The sequence below is a fragment of the Sinocyclocheilus anshuiensis genome, unplaced genomic scaffold (assembly GCF_001515605.1).
Source record: "Sinocyclocheilus anshuiensis isolate Anshui unplaced genomic scaffold, SAMN03320099.WGS_v1.1 scaffold2253, whole genome shotgun sequence".
Taxonomy (NCBI): domain Eukaryota; kingdom Metazoa; phylum Chordata; class Actinopteri; order Cypriniformes; family Cyprinidae; genus Sinocyclocheilus; species Sinocyclocheilus anshuiensis.
Window position 1 is genome coordinate 31976 of NW_015551131.1, and position 14927 is coordinate 46902.

The 14927-nt window shown below is 36.5% G+C and overlaps 2 protein-coding genes across 12 annotated transcripts in view; both read left to right on the plus strand.

The window, feature by feature from the left end:
• Positions 1 to 6437, plus strand: part of LOC107663200 (nuclear receptor coactivator 6-like) — a 29014-nt gene extending 22577 nt beyond the window's left edge. For 4 of the 9 annotated variants that reach the window (XM_016453370.1, XM_016453369.1, XM_016453373.1 and 1 more), the window contains 4 exons: positions 2724 to 2754; positions 3041 to 3082; positions 3382 to 3533; positions 5809 to 6436. In XM_016453370.1, the coding sequence (XP_016308856.1) occupies positions 2724 to 2754; positions 3041 to 3082; positions 3382 to 3533; positions 5809 to 5861 (278 nt within the window). In that variant the 3' untranslated portion in view covers positions 5862 to 6436. Of the gene's footprint in view, positions 1 to 2723; positions 2755 to 3040; positions 3083 to 3381; positions 3534 to 5808 lie in introns of all 9 variants that reach the window. The other 5 variants (XM_016453371.1, XM_016453374.1, XM_016453377.1 and 2 more) reach the window with 4 other exon arrangements.
• Positions 6438 to 7877: 1440 nt separating this feature from the next.
• LOC107663206 (protein spire homolog 1) overlaps positions 7878 to 14927 on the plus strand; it is a 14540-nt gene continuing 7490 nt past the window's right edge. The window contains exons 1-11 of one of the 3 annotated variants that reach the window (XM_016453380.1): positions 7878 to 8274; positions 8911 to 8942; positions 9032 to 9196; positions 9308 to 9433; positions 9653 to 9712; positions 11806 to 11979; positions 12099 to 12179; positions 12939 to 13065; positions 13219 to 13292; positions 13396 to 13441; positions 13763 to 13830. In XM_016453380.1, the coding sequence (XP_016308866.1) occupies positions 8016 to 8274; positions 8911 to 8942; positions 9032 to 9196; positions 9308 to 9433; positions 9653 to 9712; positions 11806 to 11979; positions 12099 to 12179; positions 12939 to 13065; positions 13219 to 13292; positions 13396 to 13441; positions 13763 to 13830 (1212 nt within the window). In that variant the 5' untranslated portion in view covers positions 7878 to 8015. Of the gene's footprint in view, positions 8275 to 8910; positions 8943 to 9031; positions 9197 to 9307; positions 9434 to 9652; positions 9713 to 11805; positions 11980 to 12098; positions 12210 to 12938; positions 13066 to 13218; positions 13293 to 13395; positions 13442 to 13762; positions 13831 to 14927 lie in introns of all 3 variants that reach the window. The other 2 variants (XM_016453381.1, XM_016453382.1) reach the window with 2 other exon arrangements.

The window sequence follows — 14927 nt, forward strand, 5'->3', positions numbered from 1 at the left end:
CTCCACATTAATACCAGTTTCAGCACATAAACAATAAACATGACTAAACATCCGAAGGTAAGTTAAAAGAAAGAACTTTACAATCCGTATTCTGTCTCATGTAATCGCTCAATCAGTGTTTCCTCCACGCAGAGACGTCAATAGGCCTATAACGTCTTGTAAACAATGTCACGTAACGTCACATTTACCTCAGAAAAACATATTCTGTGACCATAAGCTCATTATTCAGATAGAAAAATAAACTGTAGAGGGGCATTTTGCTAAATATATGCACCATATAACATATTCATTATAAATTTGACTGTTCTTCAATGTTTAATTTATGTTTGAATAAATCCATCAAGTTTTTATGACAGCCACCGTTTATATAAAAAAATCAAACGAATTGAAGTAGAAATATTATTATGTAATTGTAACTTTTCAGTATTATAGTAATGTAGTACCAACTTACTCTCATGTATATTTTACAGCATTTGTTGAGAGATTTTTTTTTTCCTTGAGAAAATTTGGCATGTACTGTACCTGATATATATCCAAAGTAATCGATATTGCATCGAATCGGTAATCGAATCGAATCACAAGCTTGTGAATGACAATTGAATTGAATCGAATCGTGAAATTTGTGTCAAAACCCAGCCCTACAAACTACTAGACATTTAAATAATTCCAAATACAACAAACTCAAACAGAAACATGTGCCTTGTTGCTAGTAGATGCATGAAAATGAAAACAATATGCATTCTATAATCAGCTCAAAATATCAAAATAGCTACAGAGAAAAACGGGGCATCATAAACTAAATGAATGAGGATCACACACTAATAGACTGTCATGCTGTTCCAAACACTATAAACTCAGAAACATGCATGCGGAGTAGAAATATTATTATGTAATTGTAACTTTTCAGTATTATAGTAATGTAGTACCAACTTACTCTCATGTATATTTTACAGCATTTGTTGAGAGATTTTTTTTTTCCTTGAGAAAATTTGGCATGTACTGTACCTGATATATATCCAAAGTAATCGATATTGAATCGAATCGAATCGCAAGCTTGTGAATGAGAATCGAATTGAATCGTGAAATTTGTGTCAAAACCCAGCCCTATTTAGAAATGTTTAGATGGTGTTTTCTTTCCATCTTGTCTCTGTATCAAGCATATTGAAAGTCCCCATGAAATCAAAATTGAAGTTTTTTATCCTTTAGTATGATTATGCTAGCCTTAAGATTAACTATAAGCAAGTCTGCTCCAAAACAATGACAAAATTTGCATTTACAAGATTCAAAACTTACAGTCTCTCATTTCCGCCAATATAGATCAACGATTTGGATGACACCACCCTGCACTTCAGCTTCTCATCAAACTTTGTCCAATCAAATGCTCTCTAGAATCGGAAGCATCCCGCCCCCTACACTATAAATAGACGCTGAAGCTTCAGCTGAAATCGGTCACTTGTTCACAGAATTAGTATTTTCTGTACGGTGAATGGTACGTAGTGCACTATATAGTGGATGAAGGATTCAGACAGTGTAAATATGCTTTCCATTGAAGCAAAAGAAGTCTGGTTTCATGCTATGCCAGTCTGCTCTGGTCCTGAGACACGATAGCACGGAGCGGATCATGTGTGTGAATCGGCGCAAACCACAAAACGTATCAGACGCATTTGAATTCTACACAGAATGCTATATTTTATAGCAATATGGATGAAATTGTAGCTGTCATATGCTGTCAAATGTGGCTTTACCGAGCTCAACGGCTCTGGTCCAAACTGTAATATAAACAGAACGATGTGTTTTTGTTTCCTGGTTTTTATTGTATTTGTTATACCATGAAAATAGCCTAAGATGCTGACATGGCATTAAATAAAAGTATACTACTACTACTATTGGCTATTTAAAAAAGGGGGCGGGACTGCTTGATATTTCCCGCCCTGTCTTCCTGTTTCAGTTGAAATGACGTCAACACATAGAATAACACTGCGTTTCAAAGCATTTCAGTGGACCTTAAAGTAGTATTTATGCAGCACTGCTTTGTTTACAGCGGTAACCAAAGAAATGCTGTATCACTGCTGTTCCTTAAGCGCCACCTGCTGTCAGAGAGTGAATTTGCGTCTCATTCAGCCCGTCTGCTTTAATGTAGTTTTATATAGCATAATTTCACAAAGCTAAAGTTAGATCATTCTGAAAGACAAAGCCTTAGTTTGTTTATATGAAGAGATTTATTTTATTTGTATTATTCATTTATTTGATTTGGTACTAGTTTTTATTAAAAAAAAAAAATTTACAATTTATTTTTATTTGACTTAAAAAAGCTATTTCAATTTCACGAAGAAATGTGCATTTTGTGCAATCAGCATTTTGTCTGAGAAATAATAAAATGACACTTTTTTTCATTAATAATTTTGTCTTGAATAATTTTGTTAAAAAAACAAATCGTGAGGAGGGTGTGCATATTAGGCTGATGAAATTTCTGTAACATGCACTGTATGCATACCCTAGTTTACATGAAAAACTGAAGTATACTTTGGCTTTTAGCGAATGCTAATCTAATTTAAGATTGTGATGCAGTCCTGCACCAGAGCCCTTTCTGCTGGTCTGAACCAACACTTGGTTCAGATTTGTACCAGCTCACCTCCCAGGGATAAAGCCTGAAGTTGAGAAATAGAAAAACGCTATGCACAGTCAGTTAACACTAAACTAATTCCAGTTGTCTCTATTTACAGGACAAGGGGTTACCACTGCAGCAGAACAAGGGTAAGGCAATATTCTTGACTCTGACTGATTATCTTTTTTCACCATCATTTTAATTTTATTCATTACCTGAATTTTAAAATGAATACATTTGTTGATTGTGTTTCAATCAAGAAGATTAATTTTATTGGATAATCTGAATGAACTCACTCTCATCAACACACTAATAATCATGAAATGATTCATGAAATCATTTTTTTTCTTGATCATTACTCAATTATGGGGAAGGAGGAAAAAATGTTGTTGAGCATCAAAGCAGTTTACCGCTGTTTTTCCACTTCTATAACAGATGGGCAAAGAAAAGAAAGACGCCCGTCATCTTAGCCCCAAGGTATGTATATAGCAGACCTGTAGATTCCCTGCACGGGTCCGTGCATGGGGCAGCATGGCCATTTTAGTAAAACGGTCATGAACAGGACGGACGTAATCTGTGGTAGATGAGGAAAAACAGCAAGTGTGAATTCCTCAGTTGTACAGGGGCCAGATGTGGTCATTTTCTTCAGTGTTAAGACCAACAATTGATTTCCAAAGAAAACTAGAGAATATATGTAGCATAAAAAATGTCTGCACTCTGAGCATTTTGATAGATTTGCTTTTCCTTTATCCCCATTGCCCTTCTTCCTTCTGCAGGGATACAAGGGCCACCACTGAGAAAGCAAAAGGTCCTAGTCGACGAAGCTCACGAACAGACAAGGAACCTGAGGAGGAAGCATCTGACAATGGACAGAGAAAAAGAGTTGCTCGGCCAGGCTCAGCCTCATCGAACACAGGAAAAGGTACAGGTTAGACGTCTAGAACATATAAATGGATGCAAATACATGATATACACTACCAGTCAAACGTTTTTGAACAGTAAAATTTTTAATGTTTTTTTTTTTTTTAAAGACTTCTCTTCTGCTCACCAAGCCTGTATTTATTTGATCCAAAGTACAGCAAAAACAGGAACATTTTAAAATATTTTTACTATTTAAAATAACTGCATTCTATTTGAATATCGTTTAAAATGTAATTTATTCCTGTGATTTCAAAGCTGAATGTTTAGCATCATTACTCCCGTCACATGATCCTTCAGAAATCATTCTAATATTCTGATTTGCTGCTCAAAAAACATTTTATGATGTTGGAAACAGCTGAGTAGAATTTTCAGGTTTCAGGAAAGATTTTTCAGGTTTCTTTGATGAATAGAAAGTTCAGAAGAACAGCATTTATCTGAAATAGAAATCTTTTGTAACATTATAAATGTCTTTATCATCACTTTTGATCAATTTAAAGCATCCTTGCTAAATAAAAGTTTTAATTTAAATGAAAAAAAAATAAAATAAAAAATATATATATACAGTATACGCTTTTGAATGGTATAGTGCAGTGGTTCTCAAACTGGGGTACGCGTACCCCTGGGGGTACGTGAGATGACGGACGGGGGTACGCGAACAAAATTCAGAGTTTTGGCATTCATTTAATTCTACCCCAACTTAAAGTAACATTAAAACCGAACATGTATTTCTGACAAGCAAAATGCCGCTTTTAATGTAAAATCAGGAAAATGGGAGTGCCGTAAACTGTCAAATACATGCTATCCAATCAGCTTACCTCATCTTTTGCGGTCAAAACTGACTGCATCCACACAAGCAGCATGCGTATGATAGGATGCCCGCTGAATATGCTGCTTTAGCAAATCGCGCTGATGTTCAATGTATCTTTAAAGTAGATCTTCACTTAATAGCATGAAGCGCAAATATTGACATGGACTGAGTTCGATTTAAACTCTCTTCGATACAGACACACTCTGTGCGTGTTACTGTTTTCATGTTTAAGATACGAGCAAGAATGCAAATTTTCCTGAATATCCAAATGATGGCAAATGTGGCATTCATTTTTACAACAGTTCAACAAAAAAGGTAATATTAAGTGAACATTTTAAATGTAGCCTACATTTTAAACAGAATATTGTCATGTTTGTTCTATTTTGCAACGAAATAATAGTTCCAACGAAATATCATCTGGTGTGCGTCTCCAGGCAACATACAGCGGTGTTTCATTAGTGAATGAATCTGCTGCTTTGAATGATTTGGAGAGTCAGTGATTAATAACCCATTCATAACTACAGCATTTTGCTTCGTTACTGAATGAATGACCCGATGCCTGGCTCATTAAGACAGCGACTTGCCGCCATCTATGGTGGTTTTATTTTTAAATCTACAAGTATCACTTCAATTTGCCATCATTTATTGTTTTATTTATTATATTAATAATACACTTAATGGAATGTTAAGAATATGATATAAAACATGACATACAATTAATAAGAATAGAAAATATTTGCCTCTATAAAGGTAAAAAATGTGCCTGTAAATCAATTTAAGGGGGCAAATATTGTATATACTTTAATAGAAAAGGTGTGACTCTAAGTGGAAGAGAGGGGGTACGCAGAAGAATGTTAAATGCCCCAGGGGGTACGCCGCTGTAAAAAGTTTGAGAACCACTGGTATAGTGTATAATGTTAAAAAGCTTTTTAGTTCAGATAAATGCTGATCTTTCTATTCATCAAAGAATCCTGAAAAAAAATGTACTCAACTATTTTAAATATTGATAATAATAAAAAATGTTTCTTGAGCAGTATATTAGAATGATTTCTGAAGATCATGTGACACTGAAGACTGGAGTAATGATGCTGAAAATACAGCTGCAGATCACAGAAATAAATGACATTTTACAATATATTCACATAGAAAACAGTTATTTTGAATAGTACAAATATTTCACAATATTACTGCTTTTGCTGTATTTTAGATCAAATAAATGCAGGCTTGTTGAGCAGAAGAGACTTCTTTAAAAAACATTACAAATATTTACTGTTCAAAAACTTTTGACTGGTAGTGTATTTATATAACAAATGAGCGGTGAAATGAAAATGTATGTAGAAACTGTAACTATATGTAAAAAAAAATCATTAAATCTTAAAGCAAAAACATCCATTGTAAATCAAAAGTTTACCATAAATGCTGAAATGAATGTTTTTGATGACTAATTTACCTTTTCTTTCTTCTGTCTTTCAAGACTCAAACACTGGAGCCAGTCCCACCCAGGCTAAACGAAGGAAGTCAAAGTAATCATGACACATCAATTAACCTGTGAATTGTACATTATTTTTAGTTGTTTTCTGAACTTGTTTTATCTGCTGTTTTTCCTTTCGTTCTAAGCAAGATAACCATGTACAGAAAGTTCTTCTTTCTTTCTTTCTTTCTTTTTTTAAAATCATGATATACTGTGTTTTGTTCCTGGCTACTAGATGAGATCACGTTTAGAAGTGTGTATTTGATGTTGTTTGTAAGTCATTGTTTTGGTGTGACTTTTTTTATTATTATTAATATTGATCAATTCTGGATTAATCGTGTGATGCAGACTAAGAATAGAATCATGTCTGTAGTATCACAATATAATAAAGTGACAGAATCAGACTTTGTACTTTCCACCCCCATGTCGTAGGCTATATCATGAATTTACTCTGCATCTCAATACTGTCAGCACCCGCGTTCACCCGTTTAGCCCCCGGATCACATGCATTAAACTATTTTTACAAGTGTACGTTTGACTTGTTTTTGTCACTAAACATGCAAATGAGAACCCTGAGTTTAATTGAACAAGACCTAAAAAATATCAGTGATCTTAAATTAGAATGGATTGAAAGACCACACGTGTAAAGTTCTAAATGGAATACTAGCATACTTACTGCATATTTATTTATTTGTCCTTTATTTAACCTGGTAAAACTTTCTGAGATTAAAAAATCTCTTACAGAAGTGACCTGGCCAAGATGCAGCGCTGCATTTCAGAAAAAGAACACAAAACACTATCCAAAACAAAAGCATTTACAAGTGAATTCTTCCTTGAGCAGCTCATTGATCAAGAATCTAAAGGTGTTCATTGACACCAAGGTCCGCAACTTCAAGTTGTGTTGTAAAGCGCTCCAATCATTGGGCGCCGCAAACCGAAAAGCTCGTTTTCCAAGTTCAGTTCGTGCAGATGGAACTGAAAGAGTATAGGAGTCCTGTGAGCGCAGAGAATAAGCTCCAGGAGCTTTAAGTTGGGTGAGAGAACAGAGATATGGAGGCTGTAGACCCAAAATGCATACTGTCACATGACATCATTGTGTGCTTAGTTCATTGGCTAGTGGCTTTCATACCAATAAGTAGCTCATTTATGTTTTCACATATATCACAGTCTAATCAAATAATAGTTAGAAATGGATGCAAACCTTGTGGTTGGTTGGTATTCATTTTATAACACTGGAAATAGAAGTTGAATGCAGGCAAAATTTGTTTCGCTACAAAATTGAAATTTCGGTGGTTGGCACATCCCAAGTATTAGCATACCCTAATTTGGATCTTTAGTGTTTGTGAAAGATATGAAGGCTGCATTTATTTGATCAAACATACAGTAAAAACAGGAATATTGTTAAATATTTTTACAATTTTAAATAACTTTTTTTATTTTTGCATCAATTGCGAGTTTTTAATGTTGTGATTTCTCAGAACTGGTTTGTTTTGTTCAAGAACTCCTTACTTGAAAGCAACTGTGTTTTGCAGGGGTTTGTATTTTCGCGATTTTGGAGCGCGTGAAGACAAAAAAAAATTCCGAAAAATTTGCGGAATTTCGTACCCGCTCACCAAACTAGATTGTGTTGGAAAGAAACAGAAGCCAGGTCCGTGAACCATCAGAATTGTGAAACCGATTTTTTCGATTTGTATATAGGCTATATATTTAAAGGGGTCATATGATGCTGCTAAAAAGAACATTATTTTGTGTATTTGGTGTAATGAAATGTGTTTAGGCTGACTCTTAACTTTTATAAAGAATATCTCTTTGGATTTGAGACTTTAGTCTTTGCAACTTTACAGATCTTCTTTATGCACCAAGAGCTTGTAACACTCCAAAGAGAAAGGAACAATTGAAATCGCATCATGTGACCCCTTTAAAAAAAAAAAAAAATACAATCGCTTTAAAATTTTCATTGAAAACAAAGCTGCAAAAGTGTCCGGTTGAACCTGTTGATTCACAGTCTGAACGAACCGATTCATTACAAATGAATCGACACGTTATCAGATTGACTCAGTTCTCAGGTGCAGTTAATTACGCTCATTATAGAGAAGAACTGTGAAGCACACATATTGAAGGAAGCTTTATTCAGACGGGGTTTTAAATACGAGTAGTGTTTGGCTCTGTAACAGTTGAGGAGCTGAAACGCGCATGTTTTAGAGGAGCTGATGGAGTTGTCTTTATATGACATGAGCACAGCTCACAGGTGTTCATATGAGCAGATGTCTCTGGCTGAGATGCTGGAGGTTCAGGATCATCCAGTGAGTGAGGAGCAGGCCTGGGCTCTGTGTTATCAGCTCTGCCGCATGCTGTCTCATCAGTCCGGTGAACAAACACGGAAGCCGGCCGTGTGTCCGGCCGCGGAGGCGGTGCTGTTCTCCAGAGACGGAGGCGTCTCTCTGCGGCAGAGTAACAGTGGCAATACCGGTAAGAGTAACATAGTGTGCATTGCAAAAGTGCATTTATATTTAACATTTTAACAGTAAACCCTTTAGGATTTACGTATATATTTGTGGTACTGTTTATTCACTGCAAGCAAATTCGTTTACAGTAATGTACTGTTGAAATCTGTGGGGCAAGCTGGACGGTCTAAAAGCAGAAATCAATCATATTTCTATAAAAGCAATTACATATTTGGAAGTAATTACTTTGCAGTGACATGAATCAAAGGTTTCCTGATCTACATTAGGGAGAAAGAAAGAAATGTATTTGTCATTTCCATGTTGACACACTTTGTCATTATTCACATTGTCTTTATTTTACTTTTAATGTGTATTCTAGTGCAGTTCCTTGCCCCATAGACTTTTATTGTGTATGAGTGTGTTAATTAAGACACAGATTAAAATAATTTTCTGGCTCCATGGGGGGGGGGGTAATAAAAGTATTTTTTAAACATGGATGTAAAAACTGCACTGTTGTGTAGGTGAATTAGTTTACTGTTTTTTTAATGGAAAAAAAAAAAGGGTCTATTTTTACAAAATGGGACTATTTTGTAATATTCCTTTACTTTGCATACTAGGATGTATTTAAAAAAAAAACATTTAATTTAACGTCTTTCTGTAGGTAATTCCTGTGTGATAGAGACAGAGGAACAGGTAGGCTATTATATTTTCTTCAGATGCATAATCCTAAATATGTCATTGATTCGTGCATGTGCTATTGAGAGATGTCAATGTGTGTGTAGGCTGTGGAGTTTGTGGGCCGTCTTGTGTACTTGAGTCTGGACTGGGGTCTGGAGACGCAGGTGGAGCGTGAATTAAGCGAGACCTTGGAGATCCTGGTGTGTCAGATGACCAAAGTGAACCTCGGCCACTGTCAGCCCATCTGCAGCATCGCTGACGTCATCCACGTACTGAACTCCTCATCTACTGCACGCACTTGGTGTGAATGCATTCAAACATGAGTGCTTTAAGGCAGGATGTGGCCTGATCCTAGCTTCTGTCCACTGTTTTCCGGACAGGTTTGTAAGGAGCGCCTGTACGATCCGAGTCAGGCAGCTAAACACTACAGGAGCGTGTGTTCCGGTCTGTTCTCGCACACCGCGGAGTTGTGTCAGTATCTGCAGATCGTTCAGCAGTCCAGGAAGGTGAGAGAACTCATCAGTGCATCCTAATACAGACCTCTGTGCATGTTCATGTTGACTGTAAAACGCATCTAGTTTGGTTCTTAGTCCTTTTGCTTCGGACCAAAAAAGAAACTGGTGTTTTTAGTCCTGGTTCACACTAATTTTTACACCAAACCTAAAGATGCATTATACTTTCTTTTTTTTTTTTTTTTTTTTTTTTTATGTGAAAACTCTCAACAGAGTCTGCAGAAACTATTTGAATCAGAGACCCAACTGGTTGCACAAGTGACCACAGACTGGGTAAGCAGCACCGCAATCATCACATAAAAAAAAAAATAATAAATTAAATAAAATTCCACTTTTAAAGATTGCACTGTGCATTTTAGTTTTTTAATCTTTCTGTCAGAAGTTTTAATTTAATGTTTTGCATTTTGACAGTTTTCATGACAATTTGAAATTCAGAATGAAAATTTGGTGATTAAACCCAAAATAAGCCTTATATATGAAATTTCATGTATTGTAAAAACATTCTCATAACTGTAATGGATTTCTTTGTCTAAATATGATTAGTTTTTATTAAAACCAATATGAATTCAATTCAGTGCATAAATATACTTGTGTATATATTGTGTAAAACACCAGATTTTTGCCCAGATTTACAGTCTGGAGAAGTTTACTCTAGTCACTAAAGAGCCAGTTGGCAGATTTAATAGAAAATCACGTAGTGTATGATGGTCACAGACTCTGATTTGATTTATTAATAGTTTTTAGCTTCAGGCTCTGAATCCATTCAGTCGGATGATATAAATCTCATATGATATTTTGAGCTGATTTTAGAACACATTGATTTCATTCATTAAGTGTGTTTTTGTTGTGATTGGAACAACTTTAAAGTCTGGCAATGTGTGATCCTCTGCTGTTTAGTGTATGATGGCCAGTTTTTCCTCGCTTTTGTAACGATCAGCCTAAGGCTGGGTTACAAAGTTTCAAATGGGGACAGATTTTACTGTGTGAGAGGTTTGTCGGTTTTAAAAAAAATTACACAAAAGAGAAATGCGTTTCAAAAGAAGGGTGTACTTCCAAAGTTCACGGGACTTTAATACGACACAATAAAACCAGGAAAACTCAGTCTGTTTAAAGCATACAGTTCATAGCGCCATACCCTAAAAGCAGTCCAAGAATCCTAGTGTGCTAAAAAGAAGTCCCAAAGTGAGTGTCCACCAATACAGTCCATGAGAAGTGATAATCCAATTGATTGCAGTTGTGTCTGGAAAGGTGAGTCCACAAGAAGGTAACGCCACAATCCAGGGAAGTTTTGTGACTCTTAGTGGCTGACTGTTTGTTTGGCATGCTGCTGTCTTTATTGAAATATTTCCCGCTTCCAGTCATGTGACTGGCCAACCATACTTTCCTTAAAGAGGAATAAAATGGACTTAAGAAAACATGTAAACCAGTAAAAATCTCTATTATACATAAAATCATTGCAATAATTTGAGCGGTAAAACATGTCTATTGTGTGACAGTGTCGCACTATTCACAAAGTTGGTAAGTGTATGATGCCTACACTGTAAAAAAAAATAAAAATAAAAAAATCCCGTAAAATTTACGGTAAAAAACTGCAGCTGTGGTTGCCAGAATTTTACTGTAAAAAATATGGTAGCAACATTTTAGGTTTTACAGTAACTTAAATTTACAGTTAAATACCGTAATTTCATTAACTGATAAAATGTTAAAATACCAACCTATTGAAGTACTGAAATCTGTTTTGTACCTTTGTAATACACTGATAACCACCAAATGCAGGTGGTGACGAGAAAGTCACATGATGAATGATGAACCATCACAAGCAGCTTTTAAATAATAACATATATAGAAGGTGCACAGTGTCACTCACAAACACTAAACACCATCATGGTAACACACATCAAATTTAATGCAATAAACATTAATTTATCAACAATAGATGTTACCCTAATGTACAAAACTGATAAGAAAAAACTAAGAAGAAACGGTTATTTCAACAAAAAAAATCATCAAATTTGAAATGTAACGCAGGGAGTTCTGGGAATGTTTACGGTTATTGACTGTAAATTATACGGTCTTTTTCACTTCCAAAAACGGTATAGTACCGTAAAATTACATGTAATGTCCAATACAGTTTCACCGTATATAGTAGGGAAATTTACAGTTAACCATTTAACAGGTTTTTACTGTAGCATTTTTAGTTTTTTTTTTTTTTTTAAATCTGTTTAAATCCGTTTCACCATCAGTGATTTCTACAATCTATTCATTCTATACAATCAATCGGGTTGTATCCTGGATATTTCTCGCTAGCTTTGATGATAAACATCTCAAATGCAGTGTCATAGTTGCTGGCATTGCTCGCACTGCAGGTGTCCTCATGGAGGGATCTGGTGGATGAGTTGAGCAGAGGTGTGCTGCTGCGGCCGCTAGCAGAGAGACTGACTGTCAGCAAATGCCCACAGCCTGCGGAGACCCCTCCGTTCAACCAGCTTCTGCGGGACATCCAGTGCAGACGCTACACACTGCGCAAAGTTCAGCTAACTGTACGGAAAGGCTTTGTTTCTTTCCTTGTGTGTTTTTATATCAATATATTGTTTATGATTTCACTGAAGTTTTATTGGATTGATGTCTGTTATCTGAATGCGTGTTCTTGCATCCATAGGATGTAGGAGATGGCCAAAGAAAACTAGACCCTCACCAGACTCTTCTAGAGTTCATCCGCTTGCGGCCAAAGTTGCGACCGGTGAGAATTTGCGTTCGAAAGTCAAGCCAAGTAAGCAGGAAGAAACTTAAAATTGACACTGTGTGACCATATGTCTTATTGTGCCAATTCATCAATGTACGTTATTCCTAAATTTGAGAAATCATAATTTCTCATCAACATATTAAAAAAAACTATTTCCTTTTTGGCTGATGTCACAAACCCTCTCCCTGTAATATAAAGACACTTTGACCGTCTGATACATTCCCGCTGGATTGCCTGCTTAATTTTAAATGCACGTTTATTTGTCCAAGATCGCATTTGTGACCCTGGAGCACAAAACCAGTCATAAGTCGCTGGGGTATATCTGAAGAAATGGACAAAAATGCATTGTATGGGTCAAATTTATCCATTTTTTTCTTTATGCCAAAAATCATTAGGATATTAAGTAAAGATCATGTTCCATGAAGATATTTTGTAAATTTCCTACTGTAAATATATAACGTAATATGCATTGCTAAGAACTTAATTTGGACAACTTTAAAGGCGATTTTCTCAGTATTTAGATTTTTTTTTGTACCCTCAGATTCCAGATTTTCAAACAGTTGTATCTCGACCAAATATTGTCCTATCCTAACAAACCATACATCAATGGAGAGCTTATTTATTCAGATAAAAAAAAAACTTCAATTTGAAAAAATTGACCCTTTTGACTGGTTTTGTGGTCCAGGGTCACATTTGTCAACTAACAGCTTTTGGCTTCCATTCCCATAGATTTCTTCTTTATTTCCTCTTCCTCAGGCGTCCGAGCGTAGGATAGGCCTAAAGCCCAAAGAGCAGATCAGTCTGCATGAGTTGCTAATGGAGGAGATTCGCTCGACTGACCACTGCAAACGTCTGGCTCACAACACCGAGTCGAACTATAAATGTACAGAAACCTCTTAGTCCACAACTCTGGCCTTTAATGTTACTACTTTGTTCGCAAAGGAAGTGGAAATGTATCTGAGCAGTATCATGACTTTTTTTCTGTAACCTCTGAATTTGGTAAATCACTGACAGTTTTGTTTGCTTTAAACGGCAGATGGCTTGACGATTAATGGAGAAGCTGAAGAGCGTTCTTCCCTGAAGTCAGCTCCTCACAGGATACGCTCTGATGTATGTGTCCTCTTCAGATTCCTAGCAGCACTTACACGAATGCAAACTTGAAGCAGATTAAACAGATTATTGCAGTTTATAACAGTTTTTCCTGACTGTGCAGGAAGCTGTTGGTTCAGGAAGTGATGCGCAGGATGCCAGCTTTACAGGTCAGATCTTGGTTTTAGTTGCTTTGAATACTGTAAATGAGGAAACCTGACAAGATCACGTCTGTCACACTGACTTCCAAATGATTAAAAAGAGCATTTTAATGCGAAATTACATGAATCAATTAACTTATAACACCTGTTAGTACAGTAGTGAGAATTTGAGGATTAACAGGTAAATTTGAAAGTATCTGTTTTTTTTTTCTTTTGATTTTGAAATGAAAAGGTGTTTCCTTTAAATGTGGTGGGGATTTTCCCACAAAAACATGGATGCATCTCCTCTTTCCATATTAAGGTGTAGTCATGTCACACAATCTCTCTTAGACTTCACACTCTGCGCAGGAAAGCGCCGGACCAGATCTTTTGCTAGCAACCGGGATCTCTTCAAAGTGGTGCGTCACTCTGTCTTGAGTATGTTGTATGTATTGAAAACTGCAGTCATGTCAGTGGTGCCTTCTGTGTTCTGTGGTGGAACACAAATTACTCTGTGCACTTTTTATTTATATACAAAATGCCACAAATATGTCTAACTTTTTTTTAAATTTTTTTTTTTTAAAGGGGTTATGAACTGCCAGTTTTTATTTTGTACTGTTATTTTGCACTTATGATGTTATCAAGATTTTTACATCAAAAAACATCATAATTTAGATTATGTATTCGTATTATACTAGTATTTTCTGTCCAGTTTTTGACCCCCCTCATCAGAACGCTCTGTATGAATCGGCGTAGAGGATTGTAGGCTCGGAAGTAAACACCCACTGCTGTGATTAGCTAATAGTTGTGTATGTTTGACAGCGTACATGCCTCACAGATGGACGCTGCTGTGATTTAGGTTAAAAACGCTTAAATACTCGTATCAAACGATCTGTAATGACAGACAGAGCAATAGTGACCACGTAATGAAAACTGTTACTCACACTTGTGTCGCGACATTACTGTCGGATCCAATGTAGTCGGCACAGCATCGTCTTTTAGTGTCAATCTTTTTAAAAATCCTGCGTCGGAAGTTATATCATGTTTATCAGCAGCACAGCATATGAGTGAGAATAATGCGATATCCGCCTTTGATCTCGTAGCTATCTCTTCCACTTCAAGGGCTCAGAACTGTCCGTCTTGACTGCGCTTATTTCACTCCTCCCCCTCACTGCGGCCGCCTGCTCTCGCCTACATTTCAGGCGAGGCACATCTCAAACAAGCCCAGTGATGTAGCATCAGTGGGCGGGGCTAAACAGACAGTGATGTAGAATCTGTGGGTGGGGCTAAACAGACAGTGATGTAGCATCAGTGGTCGGGGCTAAACAGACAGTGCTGTAGAATCGGTGGGTGGGGCTAGACAGTGCTGTAGAATCGGTGGGTGGGGCTAAACAGTGATGTAGAATCGGTGGGCGGGGCTAAACAGACGGTGATGTAGAATCTGAGGGTGGGGCTAAACACAGTGCTGTAGAATCGGGGGGCGGGGCTAAACAGACGGTGATGTAGAATCTGTGGG